This window comes from Caretta caretta, chromosome 13 (genome assembly GCF_965140235.1).
Source record: "Caretta caretta isolate rCarCar2 chromosome 13, rCarCar1.hap1, whole genome shotgun sequence".
Lineage (NCBI taxonomy): Eukaryota > Metazoa > Chordata > Testudines > Cheloniidae > Caretta > Caretta caretta.
In genome coordinates, this window is record NC_134218.1 from 39,319,050 (window position 1) to 39,343,135 (window position 24,086).

General features: G+C 53.5%; 2 gene segments (V, D, J or C); one reads left to right on the top strand and one right to left on the bottom strand.

Annotated features, from left to right (window-relative positions):
• Positions 1 to 3,972: 3,972 nt before the first annotated feature.
• Positions 3,973 to 24,086, bottom strand: part of LOC125629518 (immunoglobulin heavy constant gamma 2-like) — an 85,683-nt gene continuing 65,569 nt past the window's right edge. Inside the window, 6 exon segments of the C gene segment in view lie at positions 3,973 to 4,586; positions 4,819 to 4,952; positions 10,918 to 11,250; positions 11,568 to 11,894; positions 12,082 to 12,399; positions 12,871 to 13,167. Coding sequence covers positions 4,503 to 4,586; positions 4,819 to 4,952; positions 10,918 to 11,250; positions 11,568 to 11,894; positions 12,082 to 12,399; positions 12,871 to 13,167 — 1,493 coding nt within the window.
• Positions 14,960 to 22,821, top strand: LOC142068871 (Ig mu chain C region-like). The segment is given in 7 exon segments: positions 14,960 to 15,020; positions 17,272 to 17,583; positions 18,027 to 18,353; positions 18,956 to 19,273; positions 20,427 to 20,762; positions 21,644 to 21,973; positions 22,318 to 22,821. Coding segments are annotated over 7 exon segments (2,154 nt in total).

Here is a 24,086-nt window from a genome sequence, read left to right on the forward strand (position 1 = left end):
GGGGTCCCTTCTGGAAGATATGCGGCCATCAAAGACAAGTCATTGGGCTCCATAGTGGGCTAGCTGGGTGAGATTCTCTGGCCTGTGGCATACAGGAGGTCAGACTTGATGCTGTAATGGTTCCTTCTGGCCTTAAGATCTACAAATGCACCAGTCAAGGTTTCAGAGCTAGGAAGGTCATGTCAATTATCCACCACCGAACTCTATGGCCCAGGTCATAGAGTGCGTTGGTGGGAGAATTAAGTTTTCAGCCTGTACATCCGGAGAGCTGTGGTCTTCCACTGTGGCTGTAAACCAAACCCAGAGGGAATCATTGTCTCTGGGCCACGATGTTTCAATAACTGTAGTTTCCCAGATAAAGCGGAGTGGGACTGTAATCCTGATGTCCCTTTGAGTGCCCAGGTGTGTACAAAATTAAGGAGGCTCCAGGCCATTTCCCAGGCGATGTTCATGCCATTGACAAGACACATGGACAGGCTCAGGGAATGCTGGGCTGTGAGTCCTTCCAGCTCTTGGGAACGGGTTCCCAATGGAGCCCAGGCTGGTGGTGGGTGAAAGGGGCTCTGACTGAACGGTATCCCATGTGGGATGAGTTGGGAGAGGTCTTTACTCAGTCCCCATGACACAACCACATAGACGGCTGAAGGAATTAGAAATGGGCCATGGAGACGTCTGCCTACAGGGACAGAGGTCACTGCTGTGTGATGGTGGCAGAGTCGCCCCAAGGGAGAAGTCAGTTGGGGGCCATCACGTCTGTTCCAGTGTCTGACAATATGGGGCAGCTCAGGGTGTTGCTGATGGGCTGGCCATGCCTTTGCCCCCTTTTCGTAGGGCTTGAGGGTGGGCTGGTCAGGTGTTGCCCAAATGTGGCGATGGGCTACAGATCTTTCCCCTTCTAGGAACATGGGTTGAAATGGAGTCCAAGCGGGTAGTGGCTTAAAAGTTGTTCCCATCAGATGGCCCCGTTATTAGGTGTATTCCAGTTGTGTGTAGAGGTCTCCACTGAGTTTGGGACCCCAATGTGCTAGGAGCTGCACAACCAGAAGAGCTTAATATCCAAACAGAGAAAGGGTGTGAAGGGAAACTGAGGCACAGAGAGGGGAGGTGAATTTCCTGAGGTTCTGCAGTGTCAATGACAGAGCTGGAAATAGACCCCTGGGGGTCCTGAGTCCCATCCTAGTGCTCTGTTCACTGCCCGTGGGATGATACGAGTTCAGGGAGGTCTCAGAAGAGCTCTGTGGGTAAATTCCCCAGGTCCCCAGAATAGGGATCGGGGGGAATTGGTGCTTCTGCTGCCCGGGAACTGGTCCCAGCACGGCTCAAGCTGGCATTGGCTGGGAAGATGCCGCTGTTGGATGGGTGTGCGTGGCCCCATTGAGCTATGCATTGGCAGGTCTCAGCCCAGCTCTGTTGCTGGCCTGGGGAGGGGAATCGCATGCTCGAGGTGGCTGAGGTGTGTAAAGGAGCCAAAGGGCGTGAAATTTAATGGAAGTTGGGGCTGAAATCCCTAGGCTGCTGTGAGAATTGCAGCCTGTGACAGGGGTCTCCCCCTGCAGCCTGCCCGGTCTCCCCTGGCAGGGAGCCCTCTGTCTCTGGCCCTGGACGGGGATCTCCTGCCCAGAGCCCAGATCGGAGCTCCCCGCTGTGCCCACTCAGCTCCCTGGGTTAACGAAGAGGCCTCTCTAACCGGCACGTTTGTCTCATCCCCAGCGCCTCACTGCCTAGTGGAGGACCAAGGCATCTCTGTTGAAGGAGGAGAGGAGGAATCTGACGGTCTCTGGACACCTGTTGCCTTCATTGCTCTCTTCCTGCTCAGCCTGTTGTACAGCGCCGGCGTCACGCTGCTTAAGGTAAGAGCAACAGCTGCCTTCATGGTCCCGCATCACCGCTGAGAGCAACAACCCATGCTCAAGAATCGATCCCACGCCATCAGCATGCAGCCAGCCGCCATCACCATCACCATCACCACCCATAGTCAGTGATTGTCAGAGGCCAGAGCCAAGGGCGAGAGCCACAGTCAGGAATTGGAGCCCAGGGTTAGGCGCATGGCTGGACCCAGACGGGAAGAAGGCAGGAGCTGGGCTGGACCCAGATGGGAAGAAGGCAGGTGCAGGGCTGGAACAAGCAGTCACAGCTGCTATCGCAGCCCTGGGGAAATTCTTTGGGCAGCTGCTTAACTTCTGCTGGGCTCATGAACCGGGCTGCTGACTCCGCCAAGCAATCAGGGGGGAGCCAATCAGGCAGCCGGCTCCAGGCCAGGTGCGCACGTCAGGTTGCCTGGGACTGGCTCTGCTGCCAGCCCTGATTCCTGACAGTGACCAGCGATCAATGAGAGAGAATCAGGAGCGATTACTTATTAATAATCCACCACCCGTCATCACTAATGAATGTGCTGCCATCAAGGTTAATGCACCAGTGATCAATACATGAGAATCAACAGTCTATTATCAATTCCAATTATTTATCACTGAGAAATCAATAATCACGGATTGGCTATCCCTGGTCAGTACCTAGTGATCTGTACTTAATGCTGAATAGCCATTAATCTGCAATTAATTATCAATAATCAACACTCACAGATCAGTAATTAATGTTAAAGAATCGAGGATCAAGCATCAATAAGCTGCTAATAATTATCAATTGATAAGAATCACTTGTCAATAATGAGGAATTAATGATCAATGACCAAAAATGAATGATCCCTAATTAAGAAGCAAGAGGAAATGTTCCAAGAGCAAGGCTCAATGAGCGTCAATCAATAAGCACTCAGCTGTGATCACTAAGGATCAGTGGTCGGGCCCAGAAGCACAAAGGGCCAGAGGTGCCCGTGAAGCCGGTTCTGTGCCGGGCCGCGTTGCAATGGGGCTGGTACCAGAAGCAGGGAGAATCGGTGGAGGCAGCTGCGGCTCCCCAGGGACTTGGTGTGCGGCACCCGCTGGGCAGTGGCCGTTCCCTGAGGCGGTTTGACAAGGCTCGTGTCTCTGTCTGGAAGATGAGCTCCAGCTCAACCCAGACATCCTGGCAGGACACAGGCGTGCCTGGGCGAGGCTAGATGGTCCCAAGGGTCCCTTCTGGCCTTGCTCTCCCAGCCGAGGATGCTGCCCGTGAGCGGCACCGGCTGAACCCCTCTGCTCTCTGTGTCCCACAGGCGCGGTGAGTGCCCGGCTCCGGGCTCCTAGGAGGGGACAGCACTGCTTCGTCCTCTTCATTCCCTCCCTCCATCTTCAGCCCTCCCGGGCTCCGGCCCCCTCTCCGGACACCGGGAGGCACCATGTTCCACGGCAGCGCGGAGGGCGTGACAACGGCCGCTGAAGGGTCTGAGCTCCGCAGAACCCAGAGCAGGGAGGGCAGAGTCCTTCCCCGGACGTCCCCGTGGGGCAGCCCACGCTGGAGCTTGAGCTCAGCCCCGTGCCCCTCAATCCTCCACCCCCATCCCACGGCAGGGACTGGATTTCCTTGTGTGTCTGTGTGTGCAGGGCTGTAGTGTCCTGAGGGCTGGTCAACGTGGACTCTGGCGAGGGAGAAGAGTCTCATTTGATCCATCGTTTAACTTGCAACTTACACGGGAATTGTGAGATTGATCGAAAATAAAAGGAGTTAAGAATTGGTGGCTGCATTTCAGGGTGGTTTGGGGGATTTAACCAAGGAGAACGGTACCCACTGTATGTCCCAGCCCCCCGGTGTCTCTCTACACATCCGTCCATTCTCAGACACGCACATATCTTTCTTTCTTTCTTTCTTGGCTGATCAGTGGTATTCCCTGCCCCAGAGATCTCCCCTTAGTGCCCCTCAGTCCCAGCTCTCTGGGTTCGTAGCTAGGCCCCCGTCTCCCATTGGGGCCAGTGCAGCGGGCATCCTTCATTTTATTCTCCATGCCGGGAGGCGCCCCCTACAGACACGACATGACCCTCTGGAGGGTGTCCGGGGTCCCTGAAAGTCGGGGATGGAGCTTGTGAATGAGATGGAGCCTGATTTGTATATTTATTTATTTATTTATTGTCACTCAGTGCACACAACAAAAGTCACACCCACACACACACCACACACAAAAATCCCAATGAAGAGCTAAATATGCAACATACAGCACGACAGACACAACTCTGGCTATGGTCCTGCCCCAGGGCGGGGGGCTGGCTGGCGCAGGGGGTGAGGAAGGGGATATGGGGCCTTTCCGCTCTAGGGGGTGCTGGCTCTGATCCAGTCCCAGAGCAGGGGGCTGTTGGGCTCAGGAGGGTGGGAAGTGGGACTCGGGTTGTTTCCTCTCTAGGGGTGCTGGTTCCCTGCATGGTACGAGTTGTCCGGTCTCAGCCCAGCTCCCAGTGGGGCAGCGTCCCCAGTGGCTGAGGGCGGATTAGGCCATGTGGGATGAGCTCCTCGCTTCCCCCAGGGGGTCTCCCAGAGGCACAGCAGTGGTGGGGGGCAGCTGTGGGACTCAGGGTGGTGTCACCAATAGAGCCGGGAGTCCCGGCCCCTTGTCTCCGGGCGGACGGGGGCAGCGGCCCCTACACCACGCGCTGGACAGCGTTCTTGTACTCGGGGCCCCTCGCACGCCTCAGCTGCACCACGGTGGAGAACAGCCACTTCACCTGCAGGGGGGCAGAGGGAGCAGGGGTGAGAGGGGTCAGCGCTGGGGGAGCTGCTCGGTCTGTCTGTCTGTGTCATCCCTTCCTGCTTTTATGTCTGCGTCTCATTCACTCAGTCTCTCTTATTCACCTATTCTTCTTTCTCTTTCCTTCTTCTGTTCTTTCTTTCCCTTCCAAGCTGCCCTCTACTGAGCTAAAATCGTTCATTCCTTCGTTCCTATGTTCTCTCTCTCACCTTGAACAGGGTCACGGTGGCACTGTAGCAGACGCTCAAGAGGAAGAGGGTTATAAAGACTGAGAGGCTGGACCAGAGGCCATCAAGCTCTTCATCTCCGTCATCGCTGCAAAACTCACCCGACATGATCATCTCTGTTTGGGGGAGAGAAAGAGACATCAACTCCGACTCAGCCACTGTGACAGAGAGAGCTCGGACTCTGCATCCAACATCAACCCGCCTATCCCCTTCTCATCCTTCCATCCCTCCACCATTCCCTCTCTAGACATATCCAGCCATCCTAAACCACACACCCCTCCACCCATCCATCTCTAGACCGACCCTGCCATCCATCCATCCATCCATCCATCCCTAGCGATGTCCTGCCCACCTATCTGTGTTAAGATACAACCATCCATCCATCCCTCCATACACTCCCATACAGCCCTCACCCGACCCATCCATGACCACACACCCCTCCCCCATCCATCTCTAGATACAACCATCCATCCATCCCCACCCACCCCCTACCTATCCATCTCTAGATGCAACCACCCGTCCATCTCTAGATGCAACCATCCATCCATGACCACACACCCCGCCACCCATCCATCTCTAGAAACAACCATCCATCCATCCATCCATCCATCCCCACCCACCCCTCTAGCCATCCATTTCCAGATACAACCATCCATCCATCTTTAGATGCAACCATCCATTCATGACCACTCACCCCTCCACCCATCCATCTCTAGATACAACCATCCATCCATCCCCACCCACCCTCTACCTATCCATATCTAGATGCAACCATCCATCCATCCCCACCCACCCCCTACCTATCCATCTCTAGATACAACCAACCGTCCATCTCTAGATGTGACCATCCATCCATGACCACACACCCCGCCACCCATCCATCTCTAGAAACAAACATCCATCCATCCATCCATCCCCACCCACCCCTCCCCTCCACCCATCCATCTCCAGATACAACCATCCATCCATCTTTAGGTGCAACCATCCATCCATCCCCACACACCCCTCCACCCACCGATCCATGACCACACACGCCTCCACCCATCCATCCCTATACACAACTGTCCATTCATCCAACCATCCATTCCACACATCTTCACTCACTCTCTCCATTTTCACACATTCTCCATCCCTCCATTCCCACAAGCGAGATGGCTCAGGATCCCTCAGAATGTGTGTGAGGTGCTGGGATGCAGCAGCGATGGGGGAGCCCCCTAAAGACCAGGATGGATGGATTTCATGTGTGTTCCTCTATGACGCTGATCCCAATGTACCTAACACTCAGGAGTTGCTTCAGATGGAACACAGCCGCCTCTGGGGCTGTTTATTTAGGGCTCCCTTGGGTGGCACTGGGATGGTGGCATCTGGTGGCTGTTCATAGGGGGCTCTCTCGGCCGGCACAGAGATGTGGCCCCCTTTGGTGTGGGACACAGGGGCTGTTTAGATAGGGACCCCTTGTCCAAATGCCAAGCTGTAGCTGACATGGGGGCTGCGGAACAGTGTCGCTTTGAGGAACAGAGCCAAGAGTAATTTAACGGTGGGGAGGCTCAGGATCTCTCAGAGGAAAGATGGTGCCCCCTGCAGGATGGCGCTCCCTAGCACAGCAGTGGGGGCATTGAGGTCAGCTCTGACTGTGGGGGGAGAACCCTCCATACTGAGTCCACTGCCATGCTCCCTGCAGGTGTGCATGGCTTCTGGATGACGCAGGTCTCATTCCCTACGTAAAGGGGGATCCAAGGATTTGGTTGGAGTTGGAAGCTGCTTCTTAGAGACGGGTGAGATATCCCCATATAAACTGACCCCCGCATACCCCACCCAAGAGTCAGACATGTCTCAGTGCTCGGTGAGGGGTCCGTGTATAAACAGCCCCCATGTTCCATCCCAGAGGGGAAGCAACTCAGCACAGGGTGAGGGATTCCTGTAACACCTGTCCCAGAGACGGCTGCCTCTTAGAGCTGGCTGAGAGTGGAGGGAGACCAGGCTGTGTGGCTGCTTCTGGGTGCATGTTTGTGTCTCTCTGTGTTGTGTGTCTCTGTGTGTGTACAAACATCACCGCCCAGGCGGGAGGGTCTCTGGGTCATGCTGTGTTACATGTGTGTCCATCTGTACCAGATTGAGCTCTCTCTCTCTCTCTCTCTCAGCAACCACTGCAGTCTCCTACTTTGTGTGCCCCTCCCTGCTAGCAACTGCACGGCCCCAGGAGAACAGCCCTCACACTGCTGCTGCTGGCTACGCACCCTTTAGCACCATGCGTGGAGCTCTGTCCTCGGCACTGGTGTGTTCGAGCCCTGCGCTCGCCCATCCAGCCCTGGGGCCGACACACACACACACATGTGCGTGTATGTGTGTGGGTGCCCTGTTGGGGCTAGGTAGGAGACAGGGCTCGTGTGTGGGGCCATAGAGGAGTCTGCCTCCTGTGTCCCACCCCACTGCCTGGGCCCCCTATGTCACCGGAGCTCGTGAGACTTTAGCTGAGCCCTTGCTTAGTGTCTGCTTCAGATAACAGCCCTACTGCTGGTGCTGCTTTGCGAGCACTGGGTGCCAGGAGCTGATCCCTGGTGCGGGGTGTTTGCTGTCTGTTGTTCTACCACCCCCTCCCCAGTTTCCACAGAGGGTCGGGGGTGGAGGGAGACCCCTTAGCCTCCTAGCCAGCGGGGGAGGTGTGTTTAGGGGTCGGGGAATTTGAATTGCCCTCCCTCCACTGATTCTGTCTGGAAACTCTCCCTGCTCCTCTCTGGGGTGGGATGGGATGTGGGGTAAATGCTGACCCTGACACAATGCCCCTCTGGGCATGCACAGGTTCTAGCCTAGAGGACCTTCCTCAGTGGGATCCTAGGGATTGCTTAGCCATCCATCCATCCTTCCTCATCCATAACCATCATCTACCCATCCCTCCTGATCTGTACCATCCATCCATCCTTGCTCATCCCTCACCATCCATCCACCCTCATCTGTATCTTCCATCCACCCACACTGATCTGTACCCATCCATCCATTCTTGTTCCTAACCATCCATCCATCCAATGTCCTGTCTGTCTGTCCATCCATCCTCATGCTACTCTGGGCATCACAAAATGGGGAAGAGATGGCCAGCCCTCTGTGGAGATAGAGGTGGTTAGGGACTATTTAGAAAAGCTGGACGTGCACAAGTCCATGGGGCCGGACGAGTTGCATCCGAGAGTGCTGAAGGAATTGGCGGCTGTGATTGCAGAGCCATTGGCCATTATCTTTGAAAACTCCTGGCGAACCGGGGAAGTCCCGGATGACTGGAAAAAGGCTAATGTAGTGCCAATCTTTAAAAAAGGGAAGAAGGAGGATCCTGGGAACTACAGGCCAGTCAGCCTCACTTCAGTCCCTGGAAAAATCATGGAGCAGGTCCTCAAAGAATCAATCCTGAAGCACTTGCATGAGAGGAAAGTGATCAGGAACAGCCAGCATGGATTCACCAAGGGAAGGTCATGCCTGACTAATCTAATCGCCTTTTATGATGAGATTACTGGTTCTGTGGATGAAGGGAAAGCAGTGGATGTATTGTTTCTTGACTTTAGCAAAGCTTTTGACACGGTCTCCCACAGTATTCTTGTCAGCAAGTTAAGGAAGTATGGGCTGGATGAATGCACTACAAGGTGGGTAGAAAGCTGGCTAGATTGTCGGGCTCAACGGGTAGTGATCAATGGCTCCATATCTAGTTGGCAGCCGGTATCAAGTGGAGTACCCCAAGGGTCGGTCCTGGGGCCGGTTTTGTTCAATATCTTCATAAATGATCTGGAGGATGGTGTGGATTGCACTCTCAGCAAATTTGCGGATGATACTAAACTGGGAGGAGTGGTAGATACACTGGAGGGGAGGGATAGGATACAGAAAGACCTAGACAAATTGGAGGATTGGGCCAAAAGAAATCTGATGAGGTTCAATAAGGATAAGTGCAGGGTCCTGCACTTAGGACGGAAGAACCCAATGCACAGCTACAGACTAGGGACCGAATGGCTAGGCAGCAGTTCTGCGGAAAAGGACCTAGGGGTGACAGTGGACGAAAAGCTGGATATGAGTCAGCAGTGTGCCCTTGTTGCCAAGAAGGCCAATGGCATTTTGGGATGTATAAGTAGGGGCATAGCGAGCAGATCGAGGGACGTGATCATTCCCTGCTATTCGACATTGGTGAGGCCTCATCTGGAGGACTGTGTCCAGTTTTGGGCCCCACACTTCAAGAAGGATGTGGATAAATTGGAGAGAGTCCAGCGAAGGGCAACAAAAATGATTAAGGGACTGGAACACATGAGTTATGAGGAGAGGCTGAGGGAGCTGGGATTGTTTAGCCTGCAGAAGAGAAGAATGAGGGGGGATTTGATAGCTGCTTTCAACTACCTGAAAGGGGGTTCCAAAGAGGATGGCTCTAGACTGTTCTCAATGGTAGCAGATGACAGAACGAGGAGTAATGGTCTCAAGTTGCAGTGGGGGAGGTTTAGATTGGATATTAGGAAAAACTTTTTCACTAAGAGGGTGGTGAAACACTGGAATGCGTTACCTAGGGAGGTGGTAGAATCTCCTTCCTTAGAGGTTTTTAAGGTCAGGCTTGACAAAGCCCTGGCTGGGATGATTTAACTGGGATTTGGTCCTGCTTCGAGCAGGGGGTTGGACTAGATGACCTTCTGGGGTCCCTTCCAACCCTGATATTCTATGATTCTATGATTCATCCCTCACCATCCATCCCTGCAACCCCATGCATTTATCTATCTATCCCTTTCAGTATTCATCCACCCCTATCCCTCCATCACCATTGGTACCCATTGACACTAATCCATTCATTGCCATCCATCCTTTCCCAAATATATGTAGTCAGCCATTATCATATTTACCCATCCTTTCATCTCCATCTATCACTCATTCACTATGGGTAACAACCCATTCATCCATCCACCTGCCCATCCCCATCGGTACCAGTCCAGTGCCATATGTAACTACCAATCCATTGACATTCATTTATACATCCATTCATCCCCATCTCCTCCTGTCCATCTATGACAGTCCATCTATTTATCCATCCATCAATCCTTCAGAAAGTGTACCCATCCAACATTCACCATCCATCCATCTATACCCCCACACGCACCCCTCTATCCATCCGTCCACCCATCTGCGGATCCCCATACACTTTTTCTATCCCTCGGCATCTGTTTATCCATTGGCATCCACCCTCTTTGAGCCATCCAACCATCATTCCCTGAGTGCAGTGCAGTCTAGTTGCAGGCACACTGGGTGGGCCATTCAGGACACCTGGATTCTGTTTCTAGCTCTGTCATTGACATGCTCGGTGATTTTGGGCAGGTCCCTTCCACTCTTGGTACCTCTGTTTCTCCTCCTCCTCTTTCTGTATTTAGGTTGTGAGAAGGACTGTCTCCTACTGTCTGTGCCGTGCCCATCCCAACAGGGTCCTGGTCTCAGTTGGGGGTATAGGAGTTAATTTAATCCAAATAATGATCTTTCTATTTCTCTCCTCCTCCTTGTGATATCTCTTGGTGATATCTCCTGCCCCCTGAAGTATGTATCCGTCTAATCATCTCTTTGAACACCTGGCCTTCCAACTGAGATTGGCTTGAATATGTCTGTTCCTCCGCAGTATGTCCATGTGTATATGTGTAACCGTGCATCTACCCCCCTCTCCATCACTGTTTCCATGCTGTGTCTGTACTCATGCATGCATTCATCCTTCCTTACATGGCATGGACCCACATATCTACCTATCCTTCCTTCCATGGCATCTACTCACCTTTCCTTTCATGGAATCTACCCATGTATCTATGTATCCATCCATGGTGTATATGTATCCACCCATACTGGATCTGGGTATTAGCACCCCCAGCCTTATAGCATCTCGGTTTCTCCCAGCCTGCAACTTGGGACCTCGTCCACCTTGGGTGACCTGCAGTTTTCACCCAGTGACACCACAACAAGGAGACCTGGGGGTGAGCTCAGACTAGTTCCGTTTATTCACTTGTCATCACTGAGGGCACACAGATTATTTACAGGAAGCTGTACTGGACAATGCTACCAGTGGGGCTGGGAGGAGACGTCTTCATTTACCAGAGACTTTGCTGATGCTGCGTTGGGTGAACTTCATCTGCAGGGCTTCGTGGATGACCATGCAGGTGTAGGTGTCCCCGCTGTTCCAGCTGGCCTTGGTGACTTTCAGTTTGCTGTAGACGAAGAAGTTCGAGTCGCCATCTTTGTCCTTCATGGGCGGAGTGGTGATGTTGTCAGTCTCCTTTTCACCTTCATGGTTCTTCATCCACTGCACCGAGATGTCCTCGGGGAAGAAGCCCCGCACCAGGCAGGTGAGGCTGACGGAGTCTCCTTTGCTCCTTAGCTCCTCGTTGTGGGGGCGCAGGAGGTAGACACCCGGGGTGGAGTGCTTTCCTTCGGTGGATGGGGATGGAGGACACAGATGAGCCAAGCACATTACTCATCTGGGGCACATGGGGATAAGGATGGTGTGTGTGTGTGTGTGTAGGATGTTAGGAACATCCCCTCTCTCCTTCAGGATGGAGGGGCTAGGGACTGGGAGCTGGTATCTCTGGAGCACAATTTGAGGGTGTGGATTTGGGGATGGAAAGGGACTCAGGGGCAGGATCCCAGGTTTTTGGGGGTTGGGGCTTCCTCTTAAGGAGCATCCCCCCCTGCTGGGGGTGGGGATAGGGGAGTCTTTCCCCTTAGGGACCCTGAGCTCCTCTTACCTGGCTTCTTGGAGATGGATTTGATGAGGGGCGAGGGTAGCTCTGAGTGCTCCACTTTGCAGGTAAAGGTCTCTCCATCCTCCCAGTCGTGGGTGAAGATGGACTTGGAGCTGGAGGCGGTGAAGGTGCCGTTGAAGTGCTCATTGAGGGTCAGGATATCAGGGCTAATGGACTCTGGCTTCTCCCGGGACCAGACCACCCGGAGGCCGGAGTCGCTCGGCAGGTTGACCACCAGGCAGGTGAGCATGGGTCTCTGGGTCACGTACAGGGCGGTGGGGGATGGGGGCACCAGGAAGACTTGGATGTTGCTGGAAGATGTTGTTTCTTCTGGGGATGGGAGAGCCTGGGTCAGCCACTACGCTGGGTCTCCCCTGCCCAAGCCCATCCTGGTCTCCTCTCATGCCCTGTCTCCTAAAAAGCCCATCCCAGTCTCCCCCCACCACTCCTCTCCTGCCTCGAGCCCAGCCTGGTGCCCCCTCCCCTTCCTAGGCAGCCTGGCCCCGCTCAGTGTCACCTCTGCACTTGTGGGCGTGGTCCTGCTTTTTGCTCCCAGTGCCCGGGTGGTACACCTGGCAGGTGTACGTCTTGCCCTCCAGCCACTCGTCCTGGGAGACACTGGCATTGCTGCGGGTCCTGAAGGTGGGGCCATCAGCGTCCTTCTTGGCAGAGTCGGTGTCACCAGAAAGTTGCCCGGGCTTGCCGTCCACCAGCCATTCCACCGTCAAAGGCTTGGGGTAGAAGCCGGAGATGAAGCACACCAGCTGGATGGCACCTGGCTTGCTGTTGCAGGAGGAGTGGAGGACGTGCACCTCGGGTTCAATGGGGATGGGCTCTGGGAGAAGGGTGGCAGGGGTTAGTTGTTGTACAGACCCCTCCTGGGCCGCCCTCACTCCCTGCAGCACAGTGCCCCCTACTGAGCCCCAGCACCCTGTTGTCCACAGCATGGCGCCCCTTACTGAGCCCCCGACTCCCTGCAGCACTGGGCTCCCTACTGAGCCCTCTGCCCCTTTCCCTGCATTGCAGCACCCATCGCTTCTCTTTGCATGGTCTCTCTTTTTGTCCCTCCACCCTTTGGTGCGTGGTCTCTCTCTTTCCATACCCAACACTATCTACCTGTCCCCATTCACTCCCATCTCTCTGTGGTGTCTCTCTCTCTCCATCTCTCCTCCCACAGTGGTGACTCCCTCGGCTCACAGCACCGGCAGGCTCCCATCCTCTCTCCCTGCACCAGTCACCAGATCAGGGAGCTGAGAGACCCCCAACCCCTGCCCTTCCCCCCCGGGCTGCGTCGCATCGTCCCTACTTGGGATTTCCTTGGAGATGCTGGAGCTGGTGGGCTGGTGTTGTACGTTGCAGCTATAGGTGTTAGACTCCCAGCTGCTGGCCGGGACGGTGACCTGGCTGCTGAGCGCGTAGAGGCCGCTGGAAGGTTGCAGCAGGGAGGGATAGGTCTTCACGTCCGAGGGGGCGACGCTTGGGCTCCACGTCACGGTGACCGGCTCGGGGAAGTATCCTTTGGCCAGGCAGCCGAAGGTGACCTGGGGGGTGTCGTCGCCGGTGCAGGAGGTCAGGGGGAAGACAGACGGGGCCGTGGGGCTAGCTGCAAAGGGAGAGAGAGCGAGGCCATGAGACGCAGCCCCTACCCCGCTCCATGCAGCACGGGGGCCCTAGCGTGGCACTGGGCCCAGCACTCAATGCCGGGGGAGAGCGTCCCCTAACGGAGCCCCACTCTCTCCATTCAGCACAGCAGACAGCTTGTGGTGTGACTGTTGACAACTGCAAGTTCTTGTTAATGTCTGTGTGTAAGTGGGTGCCTGAGATTGGAACCCCCCGTCTTTGAGGTTGAGTCACAAAGTGACCAGGAGCAGGGTCCCCAATTTAACTTGTGTTGCACAGACCCTGTTGTACTAGTGATTTTAGCTTGGGTAAATGTTATATTCTCATTAGGTTCCTAGGCAGTAACATCTTTGGCCCCTACTGGCTCGTAAGCATTTCTATGGCTCAAACGCACATTGTTAGATATCCCCAATGAGTTCCCAGGACATTACAAGAAAGACTGGGGCTGTTCAAGTCAACCCAGGACATATAGGCCCTTTGGGTTAGAGTTCGGGTTATCATTATACATAGGGGAGGAGGATTAAGGGTTAGGGTTAGGTGCTGGGGTTAAGGGCTAGAGGTTACTGTGATAGAATTAAGGGTGATGGTTTAATGGTTTGGGTCAAATACCTTTCCACTCTCAAGTTCAATATTTGTTGTGTTATGATTGGATTTCTAGCCAATTTTGTAGTCATTCAACCATCAGATTCCTACCGGGTCTGATGCCATTTCTCAGAGGGAGTTAGTGAAACTCTTGGTTCCTAACCCAAGGGACTAATTTGCAAGTTCTGATAGTTCTTGTTTTGGGATGCTTGATACTAGACTGGAGATATCAAAACTCTGGTGCTTAGAGGGTCAAGGTGGGGAGGTTAGGGTTAGAGCTGGGGTTATGGTTAGGGGTATAATTAGTCGTTAGTACTTGTATCACAGCAGTCTAGAAAACCCAATCTAGGATCAGGGACCCATTGCACCGGGAGCTTTACAGAGAAATAAGAATGAGGACTCTACTGATCCCAGGACCATTGCAGCCTAAGCGATCTAAAGTCAGGGTTGGGGGGATAAGGTTGGGACGTTAGGGTTAGGGGTTGGGTTTGACGAGAGGGTCAGAGTTGAGGGTCAGAGTTAGGGAGTAGGGGCTAGAGAGCCGGGGTTCAGGATGAGGATAGGACTATAGGGAAAGGGCGAGGATTAGGGTGTTGGGGTTAAGGAGTTGGTGCCTCTGTCCACTGGGGTTAGGGTCCTGGTTAGGGAGTTAGGACAGAGTTGGGTGTCTAAGTAGTTGGGTTTAAGGTTTGGTTTAGGGTCAGAGTTCTGGGGTTAGAGTAAAAATCCTTCCTTCCCCCAAACTCAGTAGTCGACTGGTTTTCACGTCCCCTCGCGCACAACCTTTCTAGCCAGATTCCCACTCAAGAAACACTCATATTCTAACCAATTTGGACGAAGATTTTGCTGGACACTTTCCTAAACTCTACAGGAGAAATCTCCCAAGAATTTCAGTGGCCTCACTTTCTAGAAGCCCAAACTTGAGGTGCATTGGGGAGCAGTTACCGGGGTCTGCATCTCCAGTGGGCTTTAGCCGGAGACCTCAGAGCTCATCCCCCCTGGAAAGGAAGCCCGACGCGTCACCAGCTGAATGCGCCGCAAAAACGGAGCCAACTCAACTGAAAGGCCAAATTAGGAGCCTGAACTCTGAGCTGTTGCCTGAACAGGGGCTGCCAGTTACGTCCAGCCCCAGGCAGCCAAGCTGACATCTAGCTGTGCTGGGAACTCCCCACGCTCGGCCCTCAGCATGGAGCATGAGCACAGAGCTGGTGGAGGGAGGCTGGGACGGCTCAGAGAGACATGTTCCCACACTCGGTGAGTTTAGGGTTTTACCTCTGACAAGGGACATGCTAAAGGGAAATTTATGCCTCAGTTTAGAAAGTTTTTGGTTGCAGATATTTGCGACTGGGCTAAAGAGAGGAGACAACAAAAGCCCCTTAGAAACAATTCAGCTGTTCCCCCAAACCTCTAGTTTCAGCCCCCCAACCCTGAGCACCCCATGTCTGCTTATGTCCCTGAGTCCTGACCCCCAGCCTCCTGCTAGCCCAGCCCTGCCCCCCACAACTCTGCCAGTGCCCCTCACTGCTGACCTGCAGCCCCTGCTAGCCCAGCCCTGGGCTCCCCCCAGCCCTGCCTGTGCCCCTCACTCCCATCCCACAGCCGCCTGCTATTGCAGCCCTGGCCTCCCCCCAATTCTTCTGGTGCCCCTCACTCCCAACCTGCAGCCCCTGCTAGCCCAGCCCTGCCCCCCTGAGCCCTGCCGGTGCCCCTCACTCCTGACCTGCAGCCCCGGCTAGCCCAGCTCTGGGCTCCCTCTACAGCTCTGCTGGTTCCCCTCACTCCCGACCCACAGCCCCTGCCAGCACAGCCCTGGGCTCCCCCACAGCCCTGCCGGTGCCCCTCACTCCTGATGTGCAGCCCCTGCTAGCCCAGCTCTGGACCCCTTTCAAAGCTGTTATCCCAGCTTATAGGTGGAGTGTGAGATAAGCACCTCTGTTCCCCTGTCTCTGTGGGGGGCGGGGGGCACAGCGCTGCCTGTGTTACCCATCCCGACCTCCCCAGCATATCCAGGCTCTGCAGGGGAGCCATGTTCTGCACCCTGCCCTGGTTTTGGGTCCACACAGGGGGATGTACCCCACTGCCCTTCATAGGTGAGAACAGAGCACAACAGTCCTGGCTCCCAGTCCCCACGCTCTAAGTCACTAGACCCCACAGCCCTCCCAGAGCTGAGGAGAGAACCCAGGAGTCCTGGCTTCCAGCCCCCACTGCTCTACCCACTTGTCTCAGCTCCCCTCCCAGAGCTGGGGATAGAACCCAGGAGTCCTGGCTTCCAGCACCATAGAGTCATAGAATCATAGAATATCAGGGTTGGAAGGGACCTCAGAGGTCATCTAGTCCAACCCCCTGCTCAAAGCAGGACCAATCCCCAATTTTTGCCCCATCCCTAAATGGCCCCCTCAAGGATTGAACTCTGAACCCTGGGTTTAGCAGGCCAATGCTCAAACCACTGAGCTATCCCTCCCCCCACACCACTCCCGTTCTAACCACCAGACCCCACTGCCCTCCCAGAGTTGGGGAGAGAACCCAGGAGTCCTGCTCCCCTCTCTTCAAAGTTTTCTTCCCTAAAGGTGCTCACTCTGATAGGGTTAAAACACCCCCTGTACTCACCCCAATAGCAGCCGCTTTCCTCTAATTTACTCACCAAATTATCAGCCATGGTGGGTTGCAGCCCGGCCCTGGAGACCGGGGGTTCTGTCCATGTGTCCCACTGTGGTCTGTGTCATTTGGATTGTTCATCTGAGGTTTCTTTGCCTGTCGGACATCCCCTCTTCTTCCCCCACAATGGTCATCAAAGATAATTATAGGTTGTTATCTACCAGTGACGCCCACTCAGGAGCTTTTAGTGTTGAAGCTGGTGAGAAGGTGTGAAATTGGATTGGATGGGGCGAGTGCTGTTGTGAAAAAACAACTTTCACTTGTCTCAACTTCCCCTTTTTGGCCCATATTGGTTGTTTGTTGGTTTTCACCAGAGATTCAGTCATGAAGCCTGCAGAGCGCAGAAAAGATTGAAGTCTCTGGTGTGTGTGTGTGGGGTGTCTTTTAGAGAACCTGCCATGGGGGGCGTGTGTGTGAAAAAACAGACTTTACTGCTGTCCTGGAGCTGGGGATAGAACCCAGGAGTTCTGGCTCCCAGCCCCGCCATTCTAAGCCACAAGACCCCACTCCTCTCGTAGGTCTGGGGATAGACTGATCCTGGAAAGGGAAGGATAGTGAGATAATAGCTATTCAAATGTTTCCTTGCAGCACATCTCTCTGTATGCATCACAAGCTCTTCAAGGAGTGAGTGATCTAGTGGGTTTGTGTGTGTATGGGGGTTGGGAGCCAGGGCTCCTGGGTTCTCTCTAGGACTCTGGGAAGGAGTGGGGTCTGGTGGAATAGAGAGGGGAGCAGGCTGACAGCCAGGGCTCCTGGCTCTGTAGAGCCCCCTATGAGGTTGGAGTCCCACCATTCTTTGGGTTTAGGATTCTCAGTTCTTAACGTCCTGACTTGCCTTTCTCTCTGACAGAGCTCCCACAACCCCCCTCTGTGTTCCCTTTGTTCCCCTGTTGTGACGACATTGCTGGGAGCTCCACTTGTGAGGTGACTGTAGCCTGCCTCGTGACTGGCTATTTCCCGGAGCCCGTGGACATCAAGTGGAATTCTGGCACAGTGACCAATGGGATCAAGACCTTCCCAGCCGCGGCACAGAGCAGTGGCAGGGCCTTCACCCTCATCAGCCAGCTCACCGTCCCTGCCTGGGACCTGGTGAACAACACCTACCAGTGCAGTGTGGAGCACACTCCCTCCCATAAAAAGATAGATGTGGAGATCACGAATGGTGAGCTACATTGGGATGCCAGAGAATGAAGAAAAGACTGAGGCAGAAGTGTGCAATAAAGTGTCAGAGGGAGTGGGGCAACAGAATGACAGAGTCCATGGAAGGGAGGATAGAGAAGAAAAGGGATGGATGTATGGATGGAGAGTGAAGAGGGAAAGATGTAGGGAGTGAAAGAGAGAGGGATGGATGGTATGGAGAGTGGGCTAGGTGGGTGGAGAGATGGAGATACAGAAGTATGGATGGATACAAGGAGGGATGGCTGGAGCAATGACCTAGGCAGAGTGATAGATCGATGAAATGGTGCAGAGGGAAGGAAGGAGGGAAAGGTAAAACTTTCCTCTCTCAGTTGTCATTCAGGACTTGAGCACATTGTCCTCAGAGCTGTACAAATGCAATTGATTCATGCCTCTGACCTGGTATCCATTTTCTCTCTTTGCTCCCAGTATGTGAGGCTCTCATTCATCCTGAGGTTCGCCTCCTAGGCCCCTCCTGTGAGCGCAACACCTTGGAGAAGCAGCTGGAGGTGGTTTGCCTCCTCCTGAGATTCAGCCCCGGTGCAGCCAAAGTGGAATGGCTGGTGAATGGCGAGAAGGGGAACCTTCCCACCACGGACTTGTCCATTTGGAAGGGCACAGACGGCTCCTACATGGGCCAGAGCCGAGTGAACGTCACCAAGGAGAGCTGGGAGAAGGAGGACGTCTACACCTGTAAAGTGACCCACCCAGCGAGGGGAACGGAGCACTTCATGCACAACACCAGCAAGTGCTTGGGTGAGGGGCTATGGCCATGCATGGCGGGGTGGGATGAAGGGTTACTCAAAAACCAGCCTTACCTAAGGGTAGGTGGGACTGTGCCCAGATCCCAGGGTGATGGGTGACATAGAAATACAATAGTGAGATGGATTCTGGGAGTGGGTGGGGAGAGGGATGGATGGATGCAGTGATAGATATGGTGGTTGGATGGATAGAGAGATAGATCCTGTGGCTAGAAGGATGAATGACTGGAAGGAAAGATGGATATGATGGTTGGATAGAAAGATAGGTATGATGGATGGATGGAGTGAGAAAGGGGATGTATATATGTGAATAATTATTAATAAATAGATGGAGCCATAGATGTTGCACAGGAAAGTGTAGATGGAGAGGCAGAAAGGGATTGTTAGATAGCTAGAAAGAGGCTTTTTTTTCAATAGTTTCTCTCTTCCTTCCTTCTAACATCCCATGAAATTGAGGGATCACAAAATTAGGGGAATGACAGTATCTCTCGAATCTTCTGTAACACCCATCACTGTAGTATCCTTCATGGCCCAGGGAATTCATGGAGTCTTCTGCTCTTCTTTCCCTATTGAGATGAGTCCTTTGTATTTCCTCAGCCTGTCTCGGTAACTCAGTGGCTCCATCCGTCTTTGTCACCGAGCCGTCCTACGATGACCTGATTGGGGAGACAGCCCGTGTGATGTGCTTGGTGCTGGGCTATATCTTGGTAGATGTTCAGGTGGCTTGGGAAGTGGATGGGAAAGCCAGCTCTGAGGTGGAGACAGGAGCCCCGGAACAAGCCAATGGGACTCAGAGCATCACCAGCACCCACAAAATAACCTTGGAGCAATGGAAGAGCAGGACCAACTTCACTTGCAAAGTGAAACTTCCTTGTTTTGGAGAAGTCACCCAGGATATGCCACTCATGGACACGAGTGAGTATGTCTGTGTTTAAGTCCTGACTCCCTTTGCAAACTCAGCCAAAATCACTTTACTCTTGCTCTGTGCCTGAGCCTGTAAAGTGGGGATAAGGCTCCTTGGTTTCTTTCAGCCAGTGTCTGTTTCTGGAACGGAGCTCTCTTTCACGTCCGTACATCACCTAGCGGGAGGGGGTTGCAGTCTCGGTTTGAGCCAGTAGACCCCACCACAATAATAGTAATGGTGAATGTTTTCAGACCAGCTTTGGCCATGGAAAATGAAGCCCTTGCAATTCACTAGAATCCATTAGGGTGGTGAGGAAATAGAGGAGGATCCATAAAAGTTAGATTCATTGAGTCTGAGGCCAGAAGGGATCATTCGGTCATCTAGTCAGACCTCATGTTTCCCTGGCCAGAGTATTTCACCTATTTACCCCTTTATCAAGTCCAGTAACATGTCTTTGACTAAAGCTTCATCTAGAGACACATCCCGTTTTGATTGGAACCCCTCAAGGGATGGAGAATTCACCACTTCCCTTGATAGTTTGTTCTGATGGTTTTCTTCCAATATTGTTGCCTTACAACGAATTTGAATGTGACTGGTTTCACTTTCCGGCCATTGGTTCCTGTTCTGCCTTTTCTGCTAGATTAAAGAACTTTTTAGTACCCGACAGTTTCTCTCTGGGAAGGTATTCACACACTAATCAAGTCACTTCTTCAGTTTGCCCTGAACTGAACTAATATAACTCCTTAAATCTCTCATTTACATCTGTTGAATCATCATTGAGGCTCTTCTTTGAGCCCTTTTCAATTTTTCAAACCACAGAGTTGTGAAATGGGTGCAAAGAAATCTAGAGATTTTAATAAATGTTGGGTTGCTTTCATTTGCTTTCTGGTTGGTGAGCCGGGAAGCTAAAGGGAGTGGGTGGGGATCATGTTTTCAAACTTTTCTTTGCAGTCAGTGGGGACAGACCCTTCCTTTTTTGATTAAATGAAAGCTGAGATTCCCTGGCCATCGCATGAGCTGTGGATTTAAGGAAAAACAGCAAATACCATAATAAATATGGCCAAGGTTGGTCACCCCTCACATGTTCGACTGAGGGACTCAGTGGAGACATAGTCCATCTCCGGGAGAGAAATTAGCTTCATATCACATCTCTGTCCCTTCCAGCCTACCCTGCCCATGAGCCTACTGTCTCAGCCAGTGTCTCCTGCCCGGACCCAGAGGAAACTCCAAGGAAGAGAGATTCCCACACGTTCCTCTGCGACGTCACTGGATTCTTCCCAGCAGACATCAGTTTCCGCTGGGAGCACAACGGCTCCATAGTTCCTGCCTCCCAGTACAGCAGTGGCCCCATCGTCAGATCTGGCCAGGCCTACTCCGCTCAGAGGATCTTGAGAGTCCCCAGGCCCAAGGGGGAAGGAGAAGCAGGGCCCCAGTATTTCTGCCTGGTGTGGCACATGACGCTGAATGAAACCTTGAAGGTCAAGGTGAAGGCAGGGAATTGTGAGTTGAAGCTTCCAAAGGGCGATGAGAGGGTTGTTCATCCCAATATGGTCAAGGCCCCATTACCCCCAGGGGCGAGTGAGGGAGCTAGCACCAGTTCAGGCTTCAGTGCTGGGGTTTCCAAAGGGATTCACGCTCTCAACTCCCACATCGGCTTGCAGTGAGAGTTGTGGTCTCAACCCCTGAGGGACCTTGGGAGACCAGCAGCCAGAATATCACTGCGGTAAAATATAAACAGCACCTTGTGCCTGTGTAGTGGGGAGGGGTTTCGGGGATGCAAGTTGTATCCTGAGCTCTGGATGTGGGATCTAGTACTTCCAGCAGGGGGCTGAGAGCCAGGACTCCTGGGTTCTATCCCCAGCTCTGGGAGGGGAGTAGTGTCTAGTGATTACAGCATGGGGGAAAGGAGTCAGGAATTACCATGGGCAGGTCATTTCTCCTCTCTGTGTCCCAGCTGCCATCTCTGTCATCTTCATTGAGCTCATGAATTTCAGGCTGGAAGGACCCTGAGTTGAGCAAACATGGCAGGTCTGTCCCCTGCCATGTTTTCCACAATGGGGCTTTCTCCCATCGGAGCCAGAGACCTTCAGATCTGCTCATGGGACCCAGAGACCCAAATAATAATAATTGGACCCAGGAATCCCAATCCCTGGGTGTGTTGGAAAACCTCAGCCGTCGTTCCCGACACCACATGAGATGAGGGTCCTTCCCCTTCCATCAGGGAACCCAGTGCCCTATTTCCCACCCCAATGACCCTCGGCCCCTTCCCAAAACAGCCTCTGGGCTTTGCACCCCTGAGACAGAGGCACTTAGTTATCAGCTGGTGCCTCTTGAGTATTCACCCATCTCAGGCCTCAACGCTGCCTCCTGCCCCCAACCAGGTGACGGAAACTGTAATCAACATCCTCTGGAGGTCTTTCTCCTTCCCCCTTCCCTGGAGGATCTCTACATAGGGCAGAACGCCACCATCAGTTGTTTGGTGAGTAGCATGGAGACCCGCGGAAGCCTGGAGGTCTCCTGGAACTGGGGTAGCGGTGGCTCATTGGCCATGGTCTCCAGGGAGCCGGTGCTGCAGGAAAATGGCACCTACAGTGCAACCATCATCCTGCGGGTGTGCGTGGAGGAGTGGCAGGCGGGGGAGGAGTTCACCTGCACAGTGAAGCACCAAGACATCCCGTCGGCCATTGTCAAGAGCATCCACAAGAGTCATGGTAAGAACCCTCCTTTCCCCCGTAGGGGCTGCTAGCTCCAAGCTGGCTGGCTCAGGGTGTGGGGAATGGGACCCAGGTCCTTTCGTCTCCAGGGGTGCTAGCTCTGATCTGGCGTCAGGTCAGTGAGACTAGGCATTACACATTTGTGGGTGGGATGAAATGTGCAAATCTATGAGACAGAAGGGGACGGAGCGTCCGGACTCCTGGTTTCTTTTTCCAGCTCTGGGAGCAGAGTGAGGGGTGGGGTCCAGTGGGTTATAGCAGGGGGGTTGCGTGGGGGATGGCAGCCAGGACTCCTGGTTCTCATCCCCCACCATTAACCCTTTGGTGTTTCCTTGTTGCAGCGGTCTCTCCCCGTAACCCTTCTGTCTACATCTTCCCTCCTCACGCTGAGGAGCTGGCTCTCCGGGAATCGGCCACCATCACCTGCCTGGCCTCCGGCTTCCGGCCCAGAGACATCTTGGTGACATGGACCCAGCAGGACCGACCCGTGCCCCAGGAAGCCTACACCAACATCGGCCCCGTCCGGGAGGCCGGGAAGGAGGAGCGCTACTTCATCTACAGCAAGCTCAATGTCTTGGCATCTGAATGGGGACGGGGGGACACGTACGCCTGCGTGGTGGGGCACGAGGGTCTGCCCATGACCTTCGTCCAGCGGAGCGTGGACAAAGCCTCCGGTAAACCCACCGCCGTCAATATCTGTGATCTTGTCCGATACCGACGTCACCTGCTACTGAGGAGCAAAGCCGCGTGGGCTCCTCACGGCATATCTGAGATGGCCAGGGAACCTCGTGGGGTCTGGGATTCCTCTTAGCTTGTGTGTAAAGCTGTGGGAGCTCTGGTGTACAGAGCGTGGGCTGTGTGTGGAATATGCCCAAATAAAAATGCAGCATGCCAGAGTTTGTGTTCAATGGGATGTCTTCTTCTAGCAGGGGCCATCTCGATGTCTTATCCACCAGCCCAGCCTCCCTCCTACATCATCTCTATCCATTCACCACCCTTCTTTCTGAAGTATCTCTTACTATCCATCCAGTCTCCTTATGCATTATTTTATGCATTATCTAGATCTATTCATCAAAGCTTCCTTCTGCAGGATCTATCCATCCATCCTATCCTCTGCCATACCTTTGTCTGTTTTTCCCTCTTTACTAGCTGTCCATTTTCCTGCCCACGTGCAGTCTCTCTCTCTGCACTATGTCTGTTTATCCATCTTTCCCTTGGCAATATTTGACTTTGTCTGTTCTCCCTTTTGCAATCCCTGTCCATCCGTCCAACATCTGCAGTGTCATCTGTCTACCTTTGCGTCTACAACATCCATCCATCCGTCCGAAATTATGCAATATCCCCTATGCATCCCTCCATCCTCATGCAGTGTCATGAGTCTGGCTGCCCATCCCTCGGCAGTGACTTGCTATTGTTCATGATATTGCAGCTCCTAGATGTCCTGACCAAGGTTCGGGCCCCATTGTGATGGGTGCTGCATGAACACACAGAGCAAACATCCTTAATGCAAGGTGCTCACAGTCTCATCACAGAGAGGCTGGGAGGGGGTATTTTGGCACAAAAGGATTATATCTGGGATGCTCGAAGGGGTGAGACACCAATCTCCCCCTGGAATTATGAGTTTATTTCAGTGGCAACTAATTGCCTAAGAGTCCTTTAAAGACCCCAGCCCAAGTGGCTTGTCTCTGGTCACACTGCAGGTCAGTGGGAGAGGTGGGAATAGAGCCCTGATCCCCCATCTCCAAGACTTGTGTCTTAACCATTGCACCTGTCCAGCAATGTAGCCCTAGCCACTCTGGTGTCAGAACCCCTAGCAGATGCTTCCTCACCTGACCACATAAGGTGGAGGCAGAGCCTCCAGGAACCTGGTGTTATGTCTGCAGGGAGCTAGGCGGCAGGGTGAGACTGAGTTAGGAGCCTTCATTCCCCCCACCAGCTCTGTCCCCATTGTCCCTGGATGTGTGAACAGGTGGGTGGTGATCAGGGGAAGTGATTTCACTTCTGAGTACGGCACTGGGGAGACCGACACTGGAATACAGCATGCAGTTCTGGGGTCAATGTGCAGGAATGGTCAGAAGCGCTAACAGAATGTTAGGCTCCATTAGGAAAG